Source organism: Danio rerio, chromosome 20 (assembly GCF_049306965.1).
Source record: "Danio rerio strain Tuebingen ecotype United States chromosome 20, GRCz12tu, whole genome shotgun sequence".
NCBI lineage: Eukaryota > Metazoa > Chordata > Actinopteri > Cypriniformes > Danionidae > Danio > Danio rerio.
Window position 1 is genome coordinate 47,935,621 of NC_133195.1, and position 23,015 is coordinate 47,958,635.

Sequence of the window (23,015 nt, forward strand, 5' to 3'; positions counted from 1 at the left end):
CATTTTTAACCTCTTATATTTGTGACAAAAAACAAAAACAAAAATTGAGCAATTAAAAAATTTGCATTACATTTGGGATTCTGTATACAATGTGCCAGGAGTAAGAAAAAAAGTGTTGAAACGTGTTTAAAGTGTTTTTTTTTTTAAAGTGTTTTTTTTTTTTTTTTTACAACTGTTAGGCAAAGCAAGGCAAGACTAACTTTATTTATAGAGCACAGCTTTTAACAACTTTAATGGATCCAAAGTGCTTTACAACAACAACAAAAAAGACAAATTAGAATTTAAAATAGAAAGGAAAAATAATAATATTTAAATAATAGAATGTAGGAATAAAAATACCAGGCAAGCATCAATTGAAAGCTAGCGATTAAAAAACAAGAATTAAAATTAAGCCTTTAGATTAGATTTAAAAGCGTTCTATAATGAAATATAATCAAATAAAAAAAAAGCTATTCCTGCTGACCATTCAGTTTTTATCTGTTGTAGTTAAACAGATGTGGTCATAATGGATTGCAGAGAAATGGCAGAAGTCATATACAGTTGTTTCTCTGTTACATTAGACAGTGACAATCATCTGTTGGTGGAGGACTCGTACAGTGAGGATGAGGAATGTCTTGGTGCTTCTTCCATTTATGAAACTCAGTCCGGATCGCCGAAGAAAGCAGCTTCCTGCACGACCCATAAACCCTTTCTCCATTTTACCACGTGAGTCACTTAATTTCACTCTGAACATAGCTTTCATTCTCACGTTATCTAGATTTAGAATATCACTTGTTGTATAGTTAGACAGTTATTTAAATCAAGTTTATGAAGTCATTTAAGTTGAAGTTTATTGATGATACAGTGCTCAGCATATATGAGTACACCCCTCACAAACCTCTCATTTAAATAGAGAATAACATTAATTATAGATGAAACACACATAGGCAAACACAATATTGGAGAGTGAGGGAAAAGAACGAAATGCAATTAAGTGAATTTTATTTATAAAAGGTATGGGGCGGTGCAGTGGGTAGCGATATCGCCTCACAACAAGAAGATCACTGGTTCAAGCCTCGACTGGGTCAGTTGTCATTTCTGTGTGGAGTTTGTATGTTCTCCCTGTGTTCGTGTGGGTTTCGTCCGGGTGCTTCGGTTTCCCCCACAAGTCCAAAGACATGCACTACAGGTGAATTGGGTACGCTAAATTGTATGTGTGTGAATGAGTGTGTATGGATTAGGGATGGGAAGATTCATCGATATGTATCGATACGCGGTCATGCGCGTGCACGATGCGAGTGCATCGGTTGAGCAGCAGAGGATGAGTGAAATTTTGGAAGCAAATCGAGATGCATCGGTTTTTGCGAGATGCATCGATTTTTCCGAGATACAGCTTATATTTTTAATATAGAATGTATTTTTTATTTATTAACAAGAGTTGTCAACCTGTTTTTGGCGCATAATTTAATCGACCTACATAAAGTAAGCCTTAGCAACGGATTTGCGGATGTGTACACTTTCACTACAACTCGGTGTATCAGGTGTGCGGATGAAGCTAGTGGAGCGCCCTCAGAAAGCGCGAGAAGCAAAAAAACATTTTATTCCCCACTGAGTTTTAAATCTAAAGTATGGCAACATTATGGATTTAAGGATGGACGACATGACAGGACAGATGCAATTTGCAAAAGTGTGCCGCGCATCTGTAAAATACACGGGCAGTACGACTAATCTGATATCTCACTTGAAGCGGTGCCACGGTGTTGTTGTGAAAGCATCTTCCAGTGTTTCTGCATCCCCGGCTTTCGCACTGCTTCAACCAGCTCCAAAAGTGGTGAGAAAAGCATTGCAAGTTTTTTTTTCCATGCACAACAGTTCTGCTCGTTCTACGCCAATAACGAATGCTATTGCATTGTTCATCTGCAAAGATATTCAGCCTAGTGTCACGGAGAACGAAGGTTTTAAACACCTCCTCCTGTTAATTTTTATTTAATTATAATAATAATAATATTAATAATAATAATGATAAAAATAATGGGTGTCACGGTGACACAGTGGGTAGTTTGACCACCTCACAGCAAGAAGATTGCTGGTTTGTTATATTTTTATTAGCCTGTTGTTTACAGTGACAGTGATGTTTCAAAGCAGCATAACACTGCTAGTTCACAACCTTAAGTTTTGAATAATCAGTGGCAAAATATATCTTTGTAAAACTTGTTTTCATAGTTGAAAAGTTAAATCACAATTCTTGTTGTGCAATGCTAAATTTATTTATGTTGAAAGAGTGCAAATATATATATATTTTTTAATATATATTGCACTTATACATTCTGTTTATCTTGAAAATACTTAAATAATATGTGCTATATGTTCTAAAATGGCCCTCTACTGTAAACTGACACTCTGGCTCTGAGAGAAGAGCCAGTTTGTAAAAAAAGTCTTGGTTTTGCTTGGTTAATAAATAATCAAACTCATTCAATGGCACAGCATCCTCTTTCACATCATCTCATAAACTTGATCTAATTAGTTAGTGCTGAAATATCGCATCGTATCGTGATATGGGTGTGAATCGTATCGTGTTGCATCGCAATATGTCACAAATGTATCGCTAATATATCGGATCGTATTCTTTGTATCGAGATGCGTATCGGATCGGCATTATAGCTTAGATGCCCAACCCTAGTATGGATGTTTCCCAGTGATGGGACACAAAATGTTCAAACGGGTAAATGGGGGAGTTGGAGAGATGAGAGGTTGACAGCGTCCAAACAATAGAAATAAAGGAAACAAAACAACCTATTCTAACGGCCCAGTTTCTACCTTATCCCGGACGAGCCCCCACGTGTAACCCACCGGTCCTACTGTACCCAATCCACTCTGAGCTGGGATCGAACTGGCGATTATTTGTATGTAAGACAGTCGGTCTAACAAGAAGACTTAAGACCATGGCCTCTAGCATCTGTTGCTAGAGCATCTTCAGTGGTCAGAGGAGTGAGGTTTACCTGCATAGCACTTCACTAACTGGCCTCCGTTACATAACCAAAAGAAAAAAGCATACACCAATATTGAAAAGAATATCATCACAACTCTGCGCTGCCTTACCCTTATGATAACAGAATACCAAAAATACAGCGGGTGGAGCGTGCTCCTAACCTAGTGTGTCTAACAAAAGTGATATTCAAAGCCTATGTGTGCGTATGTCATGGAACATTTTTAATTGTTACACTCTCCAACTTCAGATGAGCATAAAACTGATGGTGGACAAATTGAGAACAGAACAACAAAAGCGGACATAAACAAAACTGTAACACACTGACTGAACGGATTGAAATGATTCACTGACACAACACAGAAATTCAAAGTGTCCCAGGCCTTGCAAGTAGCGTCCTGTCATCACTTTTATGCCGCAGTGGCTGGATTGGAGATGATATGATGACAACAAGGGGGACACTGCAAACAGCTGAGCAGCGTGAGCCAATAGGAAGCCACTGTAGAGGTGAAAGCGGGAGAAGACAGAGAGACTGGCGAAAGGAGAAAATAATCATGATCACAAAAAAACACTGGGACTTAACAAGTATAATTGTGGATATTAGAGTTGTGCCGATAGATGATGCATCGCGATCCATCGCCCAACCCCACATTTACATTGACAAATAACTTATTTGCATGTCATCTTAATAGCAATAACGGTCTTTTCATGAGCTGTTTTAAATGTCGCATATAGCTGCCACTTGCACGGCTGACAGCATTGTGAGGATTAAATGAAGCAAACACTGTTACCTGCAAACCCCACCCCACAAACTTTACAGTAAATGGCTTTAGTTATTTTCATAGCGGACTTGAGACACTGGAAGTCTTTTATCCACTCTTGCAAAAGTGTAAATAGTAGATTAACATTCAGCACATGATTGCTAATCAGATTTGCCATTATTAGTAACTATAGGTAAATCTGTCACCTGTTATTTTCATTCTCTCATCTTCAGCGCTTTACATTTTTACGGTTGTAGCTCCTGTCATCTGAAGGCAGAAGGCATTGACTGAGTGATTGACGGCTGATATTAACCAATCATTCGCGTTCAGTTAGAGCAGTGGGCCAATAAGAAGAGCACAAAGGCGGGGCAAGCATTGCAGGCTATTTTTTTAACTTCAGCAAGTTCACATAACAACTGTTTATCTGTTCCTGAGTGCTGCGTTTGGGGCTTTTAGGTGCAAAGATACATTCTGCATAAATGTTTCCTAAATCCACAAACGCTGTGAGGATTTTGCAGTGAAAACAATGAAAATGTCTGCACTAAAGTGAATTCCAACCGAACTCTCATCTCCTCCACCAGCTGTGGGAAAGGCCATTAGAACGACACAGATCATGAAGCCTATTCATGACAGAGTCCTGCGGAGAAAAAGTGATTGACAGGTGGTCATTTGTTTGTAACTTTATTTATTTATGGTTTGGTTATGGGTAAAGCAAAGACTACGGGGGTCAGGTAGTCAAAACGGTAGGTTAGGTAGTCAAAACAGTAGGCTACAATTTATTTATTTTATTATGAATTAATTGATATTTAACAACCACTCCCATCTACGACGACGATGGCATCGTCCATCGCGATATTTCACATTAGACATTGTACGATGCCAAATTGGTCAACATCGCCCAACCCTAGTGCATATACATTAGATTAGTCAGTACTGACGCCAAATCTGGAGCTAATCTAACAAAATAACTTACTATAACGGTCCAAAATAAGTACAGCTAAATTTAAATGTTAAAAAATATTGAACAAAACTATTAAAAACAACAAAATTCTAAAGAAACCAAAAATGTGTACAATTTTGTTTGTTTTTCCCAATATTTAGCATGAATTTAAATATATTTTCTTTTTCTAAAGATGTTCAGTGACTAAAATATTATTTTAATAAATATATCCGTTTAATAAATCTGTTTTATTTAAGTGCACCAAAAGATATGATCTATATTCACAGAAAAATGTACTCAAAAGGTGTACTCATTTATGTTGAGCACTGTATTTAAATCCCTAAACCTATGCAATAAACTAATGCTGTGTTTGGCTGCCATCTGTTGGAAAGCTGCAGAACTGACAGTTGTCACAGAGAAGGCTTGTGTTCTTCATCTGACCTACTTCAATTGCTTTTACATTGATTTATTCATCATGGTTCAGTAAAACCGTGTTTTATGGCTTTAGCTTGTGATCATCAATACTTGCAGATCCTCACACTTAATGAGATGTTGGCAAGGGGTTCATATTAATATACAGTATAGATGTCAAATTAATGAAAATTTGTCCTTCCTAAAGAGCTGCCAACTTTATCAATTATCTTCTGTATGTCTCTCTATTATATTATTGAAGTTTCAGTTAGCCATAGTAGCTTGATTCCGCTTGTCAGCAACTCTTACTAATTAAGAAACTATAAGGCTGTGTCTTAAAACTAGCGTGCTCCCTTGTGCAGGTGTCATGTCTGTGCCTCCTTGGTGAACAGGTTTGATTGGTATGTTCTCAACTCAACTGTGTCAAAAATGGACAGTGTAGGATGGATGGTTGTATGGAAGGACAAACATTTGGAGGGATTGATGGATGCATGGAGGGATAGATGGTTGGATGTATTGATGATAGCTATATGGTTAGGTGAATGTGGAATGCATTTTTGATATCAGGATAGCTTCATGCTTTGAGAGATGCATGGCTAAGTAGATTGATGGAAATGTAGATGGATGGACAGATATATAGCGGAAAAATGCTGATATGCACAAATGGGTGGATGGATAGATGGCTGGATGAATACACATTTGGAGGGAATGATGGGTGGATGTATAGATGATAGATATATGGTTAGATGAGTGAATGCATGTTTTGATAAATGTTAGGGTTAGTTTAATGGTTGGATAGATGAATGAATTTATGGAGTGATGCATAGTTAGTAGTAGTTAGGTGTAGTTGGTAGTATAGTAGTTTGGTGTATATACTGTTGAAACCAGAATGTATGTTTACATACACTATAAAAAGGCACATTACAATTAAAAACAAAAATGTCTGATTTTAAATCATACTAAACATTTACTTTTTTAGGTCCGTTAGAATTACTAACATGATTTACATTTGCTAAATGGCAGAATATTGACACAATTTTATTTTTATTTTTTTAGAGAATTGTTTTTTATGAATTGTGAGAATTGTGTTTTTTATGAATAGAGAATTGTGTCTTATTTCTAGACAGTCAAAAGTTTATATTTGGGATGAGCTCATATAACATTCTGATGGCATGATAACCTTGGATAAAAAAAATCATGGTTTCACTGTATCACGGTATTCTAATTACCGCTCTAAAATATGTTTTAAATGTCTGGGTAAAAAAAATGTTTTCCCCTTTGAGCACAATATATTTTATTTTGGAACTTTGGTCTATTCCTTCCGACAGAACTGGTGTAACTGAGTCAGATTTGTAGGTCTTGGTTGCACACGCTTTTTCAACTCTGCCCACACATTTTCTGTAGAATTGAGATCAGGGGTCTGTTCTTTTGTAGCACACTTAAATGATCTAAGATGATTTGGCAGATCCTGGATCTGTTAATCTTGATAACTGATCTCTGGCTAATTTGGTTCTTCAAACAAGTTTGTGAATCAGATTAAAATGTCTGGATGAACTGATCTGAGATCGCTGCATGCAACGATTGGCACAACAGCGTAATGACATCATCTGATTAATATTTAATTATCCATGTGAGCAAAATTACATAAAATTAGTAGTAAATGGTTTGTTAAATTTGATACGCAATAACTTACACCTTGTTGTAGGCTGCAAGCTTGGCCCTTTCATGTGTCAAGAGCAATCTTTTTTTTTAGTTTTACAGTTAGAGCGGATTTTCCTTATTATAGTAGCATTATTGTAGCTGGTTTTTTAATCGGTGTAAAGAATAACTGAATGTTTACAAAAGCATTTTGATCTTGGTAAAGGCGTCTGCAACTTTTATAAAGCATCAAATCCTTGTCATATTAACTGTCAAAACATGTTTATGATTGCATAAATGTATTATTGCTTTAAAAAAAAAGTCACATATTGTGCATTTCTATTATCATACACAAATTGTACTAAAACAATCTAAAAAGTTCTTATCAATAAGTTTTCTCTTTGCACCACCGGGTGGCAGTCTTTGTAAATTCATTTTGTTGGTGCAGATTGCATAAGTTTTATATATATATATATATATATATATATATATATATATATATATATATATATATATATATATATATATATATATATATATAAATAAACTTTATTTATTTTATTAATCATTCATTCATTAATTTTCTTGTCGGGTTAGTCCCTTTATTAATCCGGGGTCGCCACAGCGGAATGAACCGCCAACTTATCCAGCAAGTTTTTACGCAGCGGATGCCCTTCCAGCTGCAACCCATCTCTGGGAAATATTTTAGTATTATTAATCACTATAACTTTATACATATAGTTAAACAATATTTACTATTTTCCCAAGTGTATGTAACTATTACTGTAAGAAAATATCAGAATTTAATGCATACTTTCTGTATTATTTTTGCTTGAACTGACCCTATCTAATCCTGTTTATATGAATTGAACCCGTTCCCGACCAGGTTTGAGCTACCAAAACTGTTGCTATGACAACAACTCTCGGATCAGTTTTGAAGAACGGAATGATCCTGGATCGTGTCAAAACGTCAATAACCCGATCTAGCTAACTAAGTAATCCATGTACAAAGAACGGACCCCAGGGCTTTGTGATGGCCACTCCAAAACATTCACTCTGTTGTCCATAAAACACATTTGAACTAATTTGGCTGTATGCTTAGGGTCATGGTCCATTTGGTATACCCATTTGTGGCCAAGTTTTAATTTCCTGGCTGATGTTTTGAGATATTGCTTTAATTTTTCTTTCATCTATGTTCTTTCTTGATAATGAAATTTTGTAAAGTGGACCAGTCCCTCCTGCAGCAAAACAGCCCCACAATATGATGCTGCCACCCCTTTACTTCACAGTAGGGTTGTAACGGTATGAGTTTTTCACGGTATGATAATCGTCTAAAACAATACCACGGTTTGACGGTTTCGCGGTATACGGTATGTTACAAATGTTACAAAATAATAGAACAGTGAAGCAAATTTGACTTTTTCCAAATAATATATTTTTAGTTACTATAAACAACACCACTTACAATGAACAAATAAAAATAAGAAAATAATAAATAATGTGTCAAAGTCCAAATAAAGTCCAAATAAACATGGTGCAAATCCTCAGTAAAAAATAGATATAAATATTTACTATACTATAAATAGTTACATAACGAAACTAGATTCAATATGGAACATCCTTAGGTTCTATGTGCCAGCATGGATTTGGATGTGGTTGTATGCAATGCAGACAAACAGCTGCATCTTCATTTGCGTCTTTTGAAAACAGCAAGAGCAGCAGTTCGTCTTTGCTGTGTCACTGTTTTGTCATGTTTCTGTGCTGCTGTGCATGCAAAAGTACTTAGTATGAGAATTATTTCATGCAAAACTTTTTTTTTTGCGTTTTATTTAGCCGCGCATAAATGTATGCCTTTCTCTCATTCCGTGTTGTTCAAAAAGCTTGGTCCACAAACAAAAGCGAAACCTATGCTTATTGGTTGTGATATAGCGAGTTTGAACCAATCTGGGCATGGAGGAGGGACAATGCATCAATGTATCATGTCTGATTTGTCCGGAGACACAGTGACGAGCGTTTCTTTGTCAAATCAGCGTTGTCAAATGTTGATGACGTAACCGCACTGATTCCGGAGCCTCTGAAAGTCTGCGAATGTTATGTGATACAGCACTGGAAAGCTGAGATTCTCTTCTTTATGCCAATCTTTGAATTGTATGAATCGGATCAGCGGATCAAAAGTTATTAAACATTTAAGAGCAATACTTATTTTTAGCCGCGGGTGGCTGTCTCGGTCTTTAAGGGTTAAAACCGTTGATATGCAATTGTTCATGGTATGATAATCGTGCACGTTCAAATCGTGGTAAACCGTCATACCGGTATATTGTTACAACCCTACTTCACAGTTGGGATGGTTTTCTTAGTCTTGTAAGCTTCCCCCTTTGTCTTACAAATAGGGTTGTAACGGTATGAATTTTTCACGGTATGATAATCGTCTAAAACAATACCACGGTTTGACGGTTTTGCGGTATACGGTATGTTACAAATGTTACAAAATAATAGAACAGTGAAGCAAATTTGACTTTTTCCAAATAATATATTTTTAGTTACTATAAACAACACCACTTACAATGAACAAATAAAAAATTAAGAAAATAATAAATAATGTGTCAAAGTCCAAATAAAGTCCAAATAAACATGGTGCAAATCCTCAGTAAAAAATAGATAAATAGTAAATATTTACTATACTATAAATAGTTACATAACGAAACTAGATTCAATATGGAACATCCTTAGGTTTTATGTGCCAGCATGGATATGGTTGTCTGTGGATATGGATTTGGAAATGGTTGTCTGCAATGCAGATAAACAGCTGCACCTTCATTTGCGTCTTTTGAAAACAGCAAGAGCAGCTCTTCGTCTTTGCTGTGTCACTGTTTTGTCATGTTTCTGTGCTGCTGTGCATGCAAAAGTACTTAGTATGAGAATTATTTCATGCAAAACTTTTTTTTTGGCGTTTTATTTAGCCGCGCATAAATGTATGCCTTTCTCTCATTCCGTGTTGTTCAAAAAGCTTGGTCCACAAACAAAAGCGAAACCTATGCTTATTGGTTGTGATATAGCGAGTTTGAACCAATCTGGGCATGGAGGAGGGACAATGCATCAATGTATCATGTCTGATTTGTCCGGAGACACAGTGACGAGCGTTTCTTTGTCAAATCAGCGTTGTCAAATGTTGATGACGTAACCGCACTGATTCCGGAGCCTCTGAAAGTCCGCGAATGTTATGTGATACAGCACTGGAAAGCTGAGATTCTCTTCTTTATGCCAATCTTTGAATTGTATGAATCGGATCAGCGGATCAAAAGTTATTAAACATTTAAGAGCAATACTTATTTTTAGCCGCGGGTGGCTGTCTCGGTCTTTAAGGGTTAAAACCGTTGATATGCAATTGTTCATGGTATGATAATCGTGCACGTTCAAATCGTGGTAAACCGTCATACCGGTATATTGTTACAACCCTACTTACAAATTTAACACTGGTCATTAGATTCAACAGCCAGTCTTTTTCACTGTGTGATTTTGCAAATTGTAATCTGGCTAGTAATGGTAGTAATAGTAATGGCTTCTTCCTTGCTGAGTGGCTTGTCTGCCCATATTGGTACAGGACTTGTTTCACTGTGAACAATGAAACTCTCTTACCAGCTTCAGCCATCGTCTTTACAGCGTCTTTTGCTTTTGTTCTGAGATTAATACACACAGTTTGCACCATAGCACATTCATCTCTGGGACAACTGGGATTGAAAGTTGGATGGATGATTGGTTTAATGGGTTATGGATGTATGTATGGTTCATGAATGCTGAGATGCATGAATTGATAGATAATTGGATTGACGGTATGTGGATTGATGGAGAAATTAATTGATGGTGTGATGGATGGGTATATGTATGTTGATGGATAATTGGATAGATGTATGGATGAATAAATGGATGTACAATATAGATGACTACTATTTGTTTAGATGAATTAATAAATTTTTGGATAAACGATAGTTTGTTGGATTGATTGATTTGGTGGATAAATGGGTAGATGATAGATATATGGTTAGAATGGAAACAAGCAGGGCTTAACATTAACTTTTTTGACCACCAGTAGTTTTTCAACATTACTAGCCACTCGCCATTTTCACTAGCCACATTTTTTTTGTTGGGAAAATATATTTTATACACAAATATGACTTTGACATGCTAAAATTACTTGATTTAGAGTTTACGTTATCTCTACATGCCTCCTCATTCATTTCACTTTTTGTGTGTCGTGTATGAGCTTGCTCAATTATCATGAGCAAATGGGTCAGGGTTTCATATATTACTATTAATTTTCATAATTTTAAGAGCCCAAAATGAAGGATTTACCCAATTTATCTCTGACCACGCCATAAATAAACAGTTAATTATTTCTTAGCCACAAATTTTAAATATGTGAAAACATGCAAAATATAGCTGAATACTATACTTTTAATTTAACAAAACATATGCAGAGTCATGTGTTCTGGCTAACACTTATACTAACACTATACTTATTCCTGTATCCTGCACTTGCTGCTATTGCACTACTGGTTAGACCTAAACTGCATTTCGTTGCGTTGTACTTGTACATGTGTAATGACAATAAAGTTGAATCTAATCTAATCTAATCTAATCTAATCTAAAGGTCCCAGTTCACCAGTTAACTACACATAAATGGGGAGTTATTCTCCCATTAAAGCAATGTTATTGTGAAAAAAAAAATAATTAAACCATATTAATGCAAAAGAAAGCAGGTAAAAAACATACTGTAATAATGAAAGGATGATCACACAGGCATGGTTAATGATAGACCCATAAAGTATCTTTTTAAAGAATGGTTAAACCGAAAGCAACTAGCGCTGCTTACAATAAGTCAACTCTGGAACTCTTGAAAGCAGCAAGACTGTAGGTAGGTGCACGTTCCTCCCTTTTTGTTCAGTCTATTTGAAAGAGAACTGATCACATCAGTTGTGTTTCTAGACACAGTTGCTTCACGAAAGGAAACGGGAGCGTGCACGCGTTATAAAACAGTTGCGCGCATCACCTCAGCTGTTAACACGAGTGATTATCCTCCTATTCGGTATTCACCTGCTTTGCTCTCGCAAAGTTATTCTTGTCAGTCGTGTTGCTTCTCGATCGCCTGTGCATGCATATTGGACCATCCTTATTGTCGAACCCTGCTTTTAGGAATTATTATCTGGGAAAATTATATTCAACCAGCCAAAGTGGCTAGTGGGAGTGTCTGTCTTACCCGCCACCGCCGAAATCTACCCGCATTTGGTGGGTTGGCGGGTGTTAATGTAAAGCCCTGGATACAAGGATGTATAGACAAATGTTTCTGCGTGACTTGATGGTTAGTTATATAGATACATAGTTGGATTGATGGACAAATAGATGGATGGTTGGATGGATTGTATGTGCTATAGATATAGGAGTATCCAGATGAATATATTGATAGATAATTTGTTTGATGACATGCATGATTTAATGGATAGTGGGATATATAGATACCTTATAAGATGGCCAGATAATAGATTAACACGTAGACACGTTAATGAGTACATACATGAATTGATTGCTGTAAGGATGGTTATATAGATAAATAAGCAATGGTTAAAGGGATGAACTTGTCAGCCAAAGGTCCTATCACCGGCAGGGATTCTTCCACACTCAATAACACGACTGAGGTGAATCCCTTGAGCAAGGCACCAAACACCCAACTGCTTCCCGGGTAGCCTACGCCTCTGGATGTGTGTCCAAGAGTGTGAGTCTCTTTGGGTAAAAGTGTAAACGTTATCTTTTTTTTTCTTCTCCCTTTTAGTTCTGCCTACCAGCAGCCCACCTCTTACCGGCCGCGGCTGCTGCTGACGGGACCCCAGGGTGCGGGGCAGAGCACACACCTGGCCCCCGCTCTGCTGCACCACCTGGAGAAGTTCACTGTGCATCGCCTCGACCTTCCCACACTTTACTCTGTCAGTGCCAAAACCCCAGAGGAGTCCTGCGCTCAGGCAAGCTTAACTCACTCCTGACAATTCACACATCCTGTGTCCAGAGCAATAGGCTTATAATTATATTGCTTTTAAAGGTACTGTATTTAACTTTTGCCACTAGAGGGCGCATATTTACATCAAATAAAGGTTTATTTTGATGGTTCAGTGACTGTGTGTGGAATCATAGGAGTTGTGGCCTTTATTACATGCTACGCGACTCCTGCAGAAATCATGTTCATAGATGAGCTAAAGCATTCAACGCTTATTATCATATTAGTATCAGGCAGAGTAAAGCTAACTGCTGCTGAAGTGCAATGAGAGCTCTAAAGCAATTTTTGTTGAGAGGTCAAGCACAGCATTGCATTAAAGCAGCAGAGCTTTTATTATGCCACACTCCACACCTTCTAGTTTTTCCACTCATGATCACACGAAGAAAAATCAGCGCTGTTTTATCAGACTAGATACATTAATGTAAATTGGCTGTAGGTAATTTAGAATATTCTCTATCCAGGTCTAAGATGGACTGTAAGAGTGTTTCTTCTCACCTTCATAAGATCTGTGTGATGTTATTTGACCCCTTAAGTGAGCCTTTAACAAAGGGATGCCCAAAGTTTTTTGTGTAAAGGGGCAAAAAAATACATTTCATTATGAGCCGGGGGCCAAAGGTAAATATACCAAATTGTATTACATTTAATGTTGCATTTGATAATTTCCTAATTTTTACAAATAAATAAAAACATTACTTTAAATCATATTAACTAATGTAATATAACTTTTAAAATGATAACTTATTGCATTACAAACATATAGTGAACAGTGGAGTTCAGTGCTGAATACACTTTGCCTTGCTTTGTCCTCCTTCAGGTGAGTGTGCACATTTAAACTAAATCTGATTCATTTACTAAATTTAATGAAAAAAATTTCATTTAAGTTAGTTTTTAAGTAAAACCAACAAATAAAAGGTAAGATTAGATTAGAAGTTACACTCTATAAACCATGCCCATCATTCCCCCTCTCTTCTCAGATCAGCCAAATCAAAGGTTACCATGTGCCAACTTTGGCCTGTGGGCCCTATTTTGGGCATCTCTGCTTTAAAATTTTCCAGAATAGTGAATATGACACTTTTTTTTATTTGACTAAAATTTTCAGAACAAACTTGCACAATTTATCATTAGATACCAATAATGGGTTAAGTGTCCTGAGTGGTCGTTCTCTCATTGTCAAAGGGAAATGCAGGTCTTGCAGGTGTTTGGTCTGATATAACTATGGCTGCTGGATACATATAGAGTTTTTTTAGGCTGCATTTACACTGCAGATCTTGATGGTCAATTCTGATTTTGTGACTGTATTTATTTTCTTTTTGTTGACCGGCTTACATGTTTTAAATGTGACTCGTATCTGATTGTCTGTATTTACACAGCGTAATGACCAGGAAAAAAAAAGAGACGCTGACTGACAGCTGATAATAAGAGCGCCCTTTTCTTCTTCATGTATTCAATCTGTATGTAGGGTTTCATGGTTTTAAAATTCTTTCTGACAGATTGTTTTACTTTAGTTTATGTCAGAAAAGTTCTCATTTGGCCATCTTCTTTGGCCATCTAGCCCTTTTTAAACCTTTAGGCATCTTAATGTAATGTCCATGGCATGATTTCTGCATGTAATGTATGTAATAGTTTTATATTAGTTTTTATTGGTTACATGGCAGTTGTTGCGCTCTCTCTATCTCCTTAACATGCTTAAATACTTGTGCTACATAACAATATAAAAGCTTTTTTAGTCGTCGTGTATGAGATTTCAGGTTTGCGACTCTGCTAAAGTCTGTTCTGAAAAGAAAGCGTCAGACTTAACATCATTCACTATGGTTGACGCATTTCGCATTGACAGGTGAAAATTCGTTCTACCTGCTTACACTGTAGACATGAGGGCACGGATCTGATTCATATTGGATACATTTCCAAAAATAACAAGGCCTGAATCTGATTTGAGTAAATGGGAATCCATGTGATTCGTTTCTGCTTACATGTTCATGGGCCATATCCGATCTGCACCACATGGGGAAAAAAACGGAATTAAGTCCGAATTGAGGACCATGCAGTGTAAATGCAGCCATGTAATGCTGCTCTGAGGAGTGTTATATAACACACAACATATAAAGTATCATATAAAGTATCATATATTATTTTTATTATTACTTTTTTTATATAAAAAGCAAACCTGAAATTGTGGGTGTGTAATGTCATTAGCATGAACACACTGTGTCAATACTTGAAAATTGCTTATTTCTCTGGATTTGAACATTCTTTAAAACATTCAGTAAAATATATAACAATATTGTAGTAGTTTTAAATATTTTAATTTAATTTTGTGCCCTTTAATTAAACTATATTTAGTTCTAACAAATATTAAAATGCATTGTGGACAAAAGGGACCGTGACAATTGAAAATATTGGCATACAAATAAATAAATCAGTGAAAACCATATTTCCGAGCCTTTCTTGGATGTTATTTGTAATAAGGGCTCTTTTAATCAAACAAATTGTGCATGTTGTGCCTTTTAATGAAAATATAACTAGTTCTAACAAATAAAATTCATTGTTTTAAAGACGCAACTGTGACAATGGAAAATTTTGGTAGCACATGCAAAGGAATAAATCAGTGAAAACCTCAATGCTGAGCCTAGCTTGGGTGTTATTTGTAATTAGTGTGTGTTTGTGTCCCGTAGGTGTTTCGTGAGGCTCGGCGGTGTGTGCCCAGCATCATCTACATGCCTCACATCAGTGCCTGGTGGGAAGCCATCAGCGAGACGGTGAAGAGCAGCTTCCTCATGCTGCTGCAGGATGTGCCCTCGTTCACGCCGCTCCTCATCCTCGCCACAGCAGAGAGCGTCTACCAGCAGCTCCCTGATGAGGTGACCGCTCTAACCCAAATACATTGCATTGTGTTACAGATACAGACAGAATTGTGCATCGTGTATTGTGGAGAAAAGTGGTACTTTGATAAAGATGAGGTGATTTTTTTTCACCCTGTGAGAAGTTATGCAGGAATAGGTTATATGCATGGAGGTTAGGGCTGCACGATATTGGAAAAATTTGACATTGCAATATTTTTTTTTCTTCCTCTATGATATATATATATTGCGAAAGAAATACTATTTGACCAGATTACTTAAATAGCTCTATTTAGAAAGTCATTCATTTAGATTGATTGGGGTGATTTTGCAGTCGAGTAAAATATACAACCCCAAATCAGAAAAAGTTCTCACTGCATCAAGAATCATCATTCAACTACAGCATTATCACCACATGGCCTCAGGAATACTTTGGCAAACCTTTGTCAAGTACCACAATACATAGTTACATCCACAAATGGCAGTAAAAATTGTATTTTGCTAAAAGGAAGCCCTATGTTAACAGTGTCCTGAGCCGTCATTTATCCATAAACTATTTTCCTAATTGAACAATAACGATATATATTTGTTAATTCATCCAGTTTTTAAAGAGTACCCCAACAATGACTGAAACCACAAGAATTAAAGGGTCTATTAAATGACATAACATTTTCGGCCGATAAATTTTCGGTGGCCAAGAATCTCTAATATCAACACACTTTTAGATTCCCATTGTTGCACATTTCTGCTGTGTGATAAAATGCTTTCATTTATAGCTTCTTTTTGTCCCCGTTAAAAGTACAATATGCCAGAATAACCATTGTTTGGATTTTTTTCTAGTTAAAAATCATCGTTGTTTCACCAAATATTGTTTTCTTAACTCTAAAATCATTAATATTGTTTTTTTTGTTATATTTGTAAAAATTATTACCACGTTGAATCTCTGCAAAAATGACATCTTTATTGTTAGTTTAAGCAATTGTTATTTCATGCTGTAATCTTAACTATGAATTGTTAATTGAGATATACTGAAATTTTCCAAGCGGTCTCTTACACTTTTTTTGTGTGTGTGCATGCATATATACAGAATTATTAGCCCTTTTGTATATTTTTCCAATTTTTGCTTAATGGCAAGAAGATTTTCAACACGTTACTAAACATATAACTGATTTCAACACGTTACTAAACAATAACTGATTTCCTTTCTCTTTGCCATGCAGACAGTACATATTATACTTATGCTTTTATATATATATATATATATATATATATATATATATATATATATATATATATATATATATATATATATACATATATATATACATATATACACACACACACACACACACACACACACTTACACACTTACACACACACATTTATTTATTTATATATATATATATATATATATATATATATATATATATATATATATATAAGCATAAGTATAAGCATATATATATATATATGTATATATATATATATATATATATATATATATATATATATATATATATATATATGTGTGTGTGTGTGTGTGTGTGTGTGTGTACATATGTATAGTGTGAAGTCCATTAGTCTGTGCTTCCTTTCCCCTCATAGTTTCTTTGACATATTTTGTTCGGCTGCTCTTCTCCAAGGCCTGACCTGTCCCCGTTGTTCAGGCTACTTTTTTCTAGTCTTTTTCTTAAGCACAATAGGAGCATTAAAATAATTTCTTAAAGCCATGTCAGGAAGAGCATGCGAGAGGAGAAGTCTTTAAAATAAAAGCGGGAGCCAGAGGGTTGGAAGGCAGCGATAAGTAATGCAGAAGTCACACACAATAAAGAAAACACTCTCCATTAATTATGCTGACAGGGAGTCACTCTGGCAGCGCTGCGCTTTCACCTCACAATCCGGCATCAAGCGCCTCCAGCGGCTCCTGCTGTGCGCCCCATGCATCCCAGGGTGCATTGCTGGGCGATTGCTGATTGGCTGGTGGCGAAGCCCTTGATCATAGCCCCTGCTGAAGAAACTGATGCCCACCAGGAGGGCATGAGAGTGTTTAGAATAAAAGCATTAATGTTATTGACAGCCCCGCAAGGTGTGTTCATTAAAGCCAGGCTGGCTCCTCTGAGGAAACACACATGTTTAATTGATAGCAGACGAGGATGGCTTGGTTATTTTACCCTCTCTGTGGCACCGGGTTTCTGTCACCCTTGTGTTTTTTTTTGTTTTCTCATTTGCTTTGGAGATTTGACTCCACTTTGAACATTGAAGGGCTGCTTTGAGAGACCCCTGCGGTGTGTGGAGTTTGAAATTCAGGCTATATGACAACGTTTGGATTGTGAATCTGAGGTCGGCGCTGATGATTCGATTCAATTCATGTTTATATTTGTATCTTATTTTAGAACGGTTTAGAAGATTGTGACAAGAAATAAAAATAATTCAAAGAATCAAATAATGCAGGTAAACAAATGATTTGCAGATGCAGTCATTTGTAGGTTGATTTTGCAAAACATAAAACAATTGTCTCATATAATATATATTAATCGAGATTCATTGCATTATGCACAAAAATCAATAATGGTTTTGCAGGAGGTGCAATAAGGATTTTTTTAAAAAAAGTGTCTGAACATTAAAAAAACAAACAAACAATGTTTTAGCAGTTAAAATTTTTTAAATCTCAACTCAAATGGTGTAATCAAATTAAATTTGCAACCAAAGACCAAAGGTAACAAAGAAAATTAGTAATATTAGTAATAGAAATTACAGGCCCTGTCATACACCCAGCGCGATAAGGTGCAAGACGTGCTTGTTGCAATTTGTTGCTATTTTCAGACCAGCGCAACCCTAATTTTCCTGTTTTGTGTCACGTTGTTTAAATGACAAATCCCTTTGCTCCACTTTGTGAACTCATGGGTGTGCAGCTCTAGAATGGAGGTGTGTTTAGGCACATTAAATTTAATCTTTAGTAAATACAAAAACTACATCATTTTTTTGTGATGTATTACTGTTGGAATGCGTAATTTCATGTAAACATGTGAAATTATATGATAATAATATTATTATTATTAATAATAATTCTAATAATAATAATAATAATTATTATTATTATAGATGTTATGTTCACTAAAATTAATAATTAAAGAAATGTAGTCTAAAAATATTTGTAATTATTTCATTAAATTTAATCTTTAGTAAATACAAAAACTAAATTTTATTTTTTTGTGATGAGTTGCTGTTGGAATGCCTAAATTCTTGCAAGCATTTGAAATTATTGATTTTAATATTATTATTATTATTATTATTATTATTATTATTATTATTATATTTTTATAACATTTAAAAAACAAAAGAAATGATACTATGGTCAAATTAATATTCATAAAAATAATAATACTAGTCATAATAAGAACAATGTTGATGATAATAATAATAATAATAATAATATTTATTATTATTTCACAGTATAGTTACAAAATAATTTCTTCAACTTTTCATTCTCAAAAGACAAGTGTTTTTTGTTGTTGCCAACAGCTGTTGTTGACATTCCTGCTTTTAGTTTTATGCTTGGTTTTCTTTTAGTCTTAACTTGTTCTATCAATTCATGTTAAGCAACACTCTTACACCCGCTGTTCAAAAAAGCTTCAGTGTATCCTGTGACGTCTCAGGAGGGCACTGTTCCACCACGATAATGCACTGCCTCAATTTTGCTCCAGAAAACCACCTTTTCCTGATCTAATCTGTTCCTGATGGATACAATCAAATCTCCTTCTAATATATGCTGTTTTCGCTCTAAAATGGGTTGTAGGATTGAAGTGAAATGGATTGCGGATGTCGTTTCATGTTGACTTCAGCCTCCAATTTTGACAACCGCAAAAGATCTGAAATGGCTTTGAGTGGTGAAGTGGGCAAATTCTTAAAAATCGACTGTTTGAATCCACAAAAGCTTGTTCTCGCTTTGAAACGGATCCCAAAGCCCCTTCAGTGCAATCGTAGCATCGTCTCTCTGAATCGTACCACCCTTACCTTGGTGTGAGAGTTGTCTCTTCATCCGGGCAGGGGGTCCTGTGCTAAAGCCGCAATCAATACTGGAGCTTCACAGTAACAGCACAAGAGCTCCCGCGGTCAGATTCTCCTTCAGAATAAACCATCGTGGCCTCTCCCACTCATGAACACTTGAAACTCGGACCTCTGAGATTCACAGATGCTGAGTTTGTGCGCCGAATTCTGAAGGATCAGGAAGTGTTTGGCCTTCACTGATGTCAGCGGGTAGCCGTGTGAAGTTGCGGTAGTCATGCTTTAGTAGAAGATGGAAATGCACTTTCCTGTGCAAAAAAAAAAAAAAGTGACTCGAGCAAACTTTTTAAAGCGTCCCTAGGGGGTTAAAGTGCAGGTGCTTGAAGGGATGGTTCACCACACGTTAAAAATTTACTGTTAACTTACTTGCACTGAGGTCATCCAAGATGTTGGCAAGTTTTTTTTTTTCTTTTCTTTTTTTTTCTGAAACTGTGGTTCTTGGTGATTCGTGTATTGCAAGTCAATAGTATTATTGCTATTAATAGCCATTACTGTGAGATTTTTTTAAAAAAGCGTATAAGGTACTGCAAAACTATTCTCATATTATGCTTAGATAGTATCTTCATTATAGAAAAAATATGGACATAATGTCTGTGACGTCACCCATAGGTTTTTGAAGAGCTATAAGTGGGCCACTGCAATGGCCACGCCCTTAATTATGCAGATTTCATTCATTAATTTATTTATTCAATCGTTCATTTTCTTTTCAGCTTAGTCCCTTTATTAATCAGGGTCGCCACAGTGGAATGAATATGATATGTTGGATACATATACTATATGGCATTGGGAAACTACCCATTGTGCCACCATTTCACCATTATGCAGATTTTTAAGGCTTAATATAAATTAAATGGATGATTTAAAAAATGGATACAAAATAATCCTCTTACAGTTGTCACGAAGGGTAATAATAGCCATCCACTACCTGACAAAAGTCTTGAGACCTATCCAAGGTTTAGGAAAAAAAATAATAACTTGACTTCTAATTGATCATAGAAGTCGCTTATTACGCTTATTTTACCACAATAAAAAATTATCATCTTTTGATTTTTAATTATTTATTAGGACAGAAAGGTCTGACTACTTGGACATAAGTCTTGTCACTTAACAGAAATACACTAATAATGTACAGTATAGAATATAAAGTCATGCTGCAGTGGAAAATGAATTAATATTGTGTATGACTCCCATGAGACTGCAACCATACATCTCTGCAATGACTCAAATAACTGATTAATAAAGTCATCTGGAATGGCAAAGAAGCGTTCTTGCAGGACTTCCAGAGTTCAAGATACTTTGGATTCATCTTAACCCTAACCCTAACGCCAGACATGCTCTACAATGTTCATATTTGGTGACTGGGCTGGCCAATCCTTGAGCACCTTGACCTTTTTTGCTTTCAGGAACTTTGATGGCTAAAGTATGAGGAGCGCTATCCTGCTTAAGAGTTTGCCTTCTCCTTTGGTTTGTAATTTAATGGGCAGCACAAATGTCTTGAAACCTCAGGCTGTTGATGTTGCCATCCACTCTGCAGATCTTTTGCACGCCCCCATACTGAATGTAACCCTAAACCATGATTTTTCTTTTACCAAACCTGACTGATTTCAGTAAGAATCTTGTGTCCATGAGGGTTCCAGCAGGTCTTCTGCAGTATTTCTGATGATTGGGATGCAGTTCAACAGATGATTTATGGGGAAAATCTACCTTCTGCCACTTTTCCAAATGATCAACTAGAAGTCAAGTTGTTATTTGTTGGTCTTACAACTGGGATCAATGACAAGACTTTTGTCGCCTGGTGTATACACCAAAGTAGTAACCATTATTGATAGAAATTTAAAAAGCATGCCAGAGAATGCAAAATTAACACTAATACTAGACCCAGACGGAATCTGGACCATAGACTGTAAAAAAATAAAATAGAATAATGGATATAGTGTTCGTGATGTCACTTGTCGAGTTGTAAAAAAATTCACCCCCTTCACAATTGTCACAAAGTGTAATATTAGATATATACACCAAAATGGTAAACATTACTGTGAGAATTAAAAAGAAAGCATATCAGGGAATGCAAAATACATACTCATACTAAGCCCAGATGCACTCTAAACCAAAGACTGTAAAAAAATATATATATGGACATAGTGTCCGTGACGTCACCTGTGGGTTTCTGAAGAGCGCAAATAAAGCAACAAGTGGGCGGTAGCAGTGACTACACCTTTAATTATTCAGAATATTAAGGCTTAATATAAATAAAACGGATGCGTTTAAAAAAAAAATCACCCTTTCACAGTTGTCACAAAGAATAATATTAGCTTTATGAACCAAAATTGTTTTTGGTAGCAGGCTTCAAACAATTTTTTTATGCTGTAAAGTTTATTAAATTTTTGCATTTTAACATAGGAGTCAATAAAAATTTGCTCTGTTTTGGAGCCAGCCTCAGAGGTCTTTCGATGTATTGCAGTTATTGTCACTTAAGTTTTAGATTTACAAGGGAGGGCAGGAAGTTGTCGCTCAAACTGGTCACACAGAAATGCACAGATTTTTTTTAGCCCATCATTGAGTTTATTTACTTATTTACTAAATGTGTGTAAATATCTTTTTATTCAGTTTTTACATAAAACTCAGTGATATTATTGACTAACATGCAAATGTTTGCATTGGACTAATTTTGTTGCGAAATCCTGGCCACCTTTATAATCACACAGAATTGTACTATTAAAGCACCCAATAGCAATATTAAACAGCAATATTTTACTCCTCAAGTTGATATAAAGGGAGTAAACTAGTTTCATTAGCTCACCTTTTTATATAAACCTCAAACTTTTTTTTGTGCCTTTCTTTAAGTGGCTGGTTAATGCAAGTACTTTACATCAGCTCATTAATTTTCAGAACCATTTCCTCCTTTCCATCACTGTTGGAGGAACACCAGTGCTGAATGAGTTGGCACAAATCTGCATCAGAATCATATTTAGCCTTTTATTGACTGTATTTTATTATTCACCCAGGACCACAGTTTCAGATCTTCTTCTTTATCTTCTGTTAAAGGAAAAGGTTTCCTGAGAGTTGGCCTTAGAGTTAATTAACAATTAACAGCGAATGTACATTTTCATGTGAGCTATTATTATTATTATTATTATTATTATTATTATTATTATTATTATTATTAAAAAAAATAATAATAGTAATAATAAATGATTCAGATGTTAAAGAGTTTTTCTTTTTGGCAGGAAACCAAGGAGCCATTAAAGCTCTTGTTTTGTTGGGAACAGCTGGTCTATAAGCACTTGTCATTACAAGTTTGGGAAGACATTTGGTGCGTGTTGTTTTCCCCAGTGCAGCTTACCAAGCATCTCTA

The 23,015-nt window shown here is 35.8% G+C and overlaps 1 protein-coding gene across 3 annotated transcripts in view; it reads left to right on the forward strand.

The window, feature by feature from the left end:
* atad2b (ATPase family AAA domain containing 2B) overlaps positions 1 to 23,015 on the forward strand; it is a 203,464-nt gene that overhangs the window by 41,205 nt on the left and 139,244 nt on the right. For all 3 annotated transcript variants that reach the window (NM_001365966.1, NM_001365967.1, XM_073932111.1), the window contains exons 17-19: positions 561 to 705; positions 12,540 to 12,726; positions 15,431 to 15,616. In NM_001365966.1, coding sequence (NP_001352895.1) covers positions 561 to 705; positions 12,540 to 12,726; positions 15,431 to 15,616 — 518 coding nt within the window. The remainder of the gene's footprint in view (positions 1 to 560; positions 706 to 12,539; positions 12,727 to 15,430; positions 15,617 to 23,015) is intronic.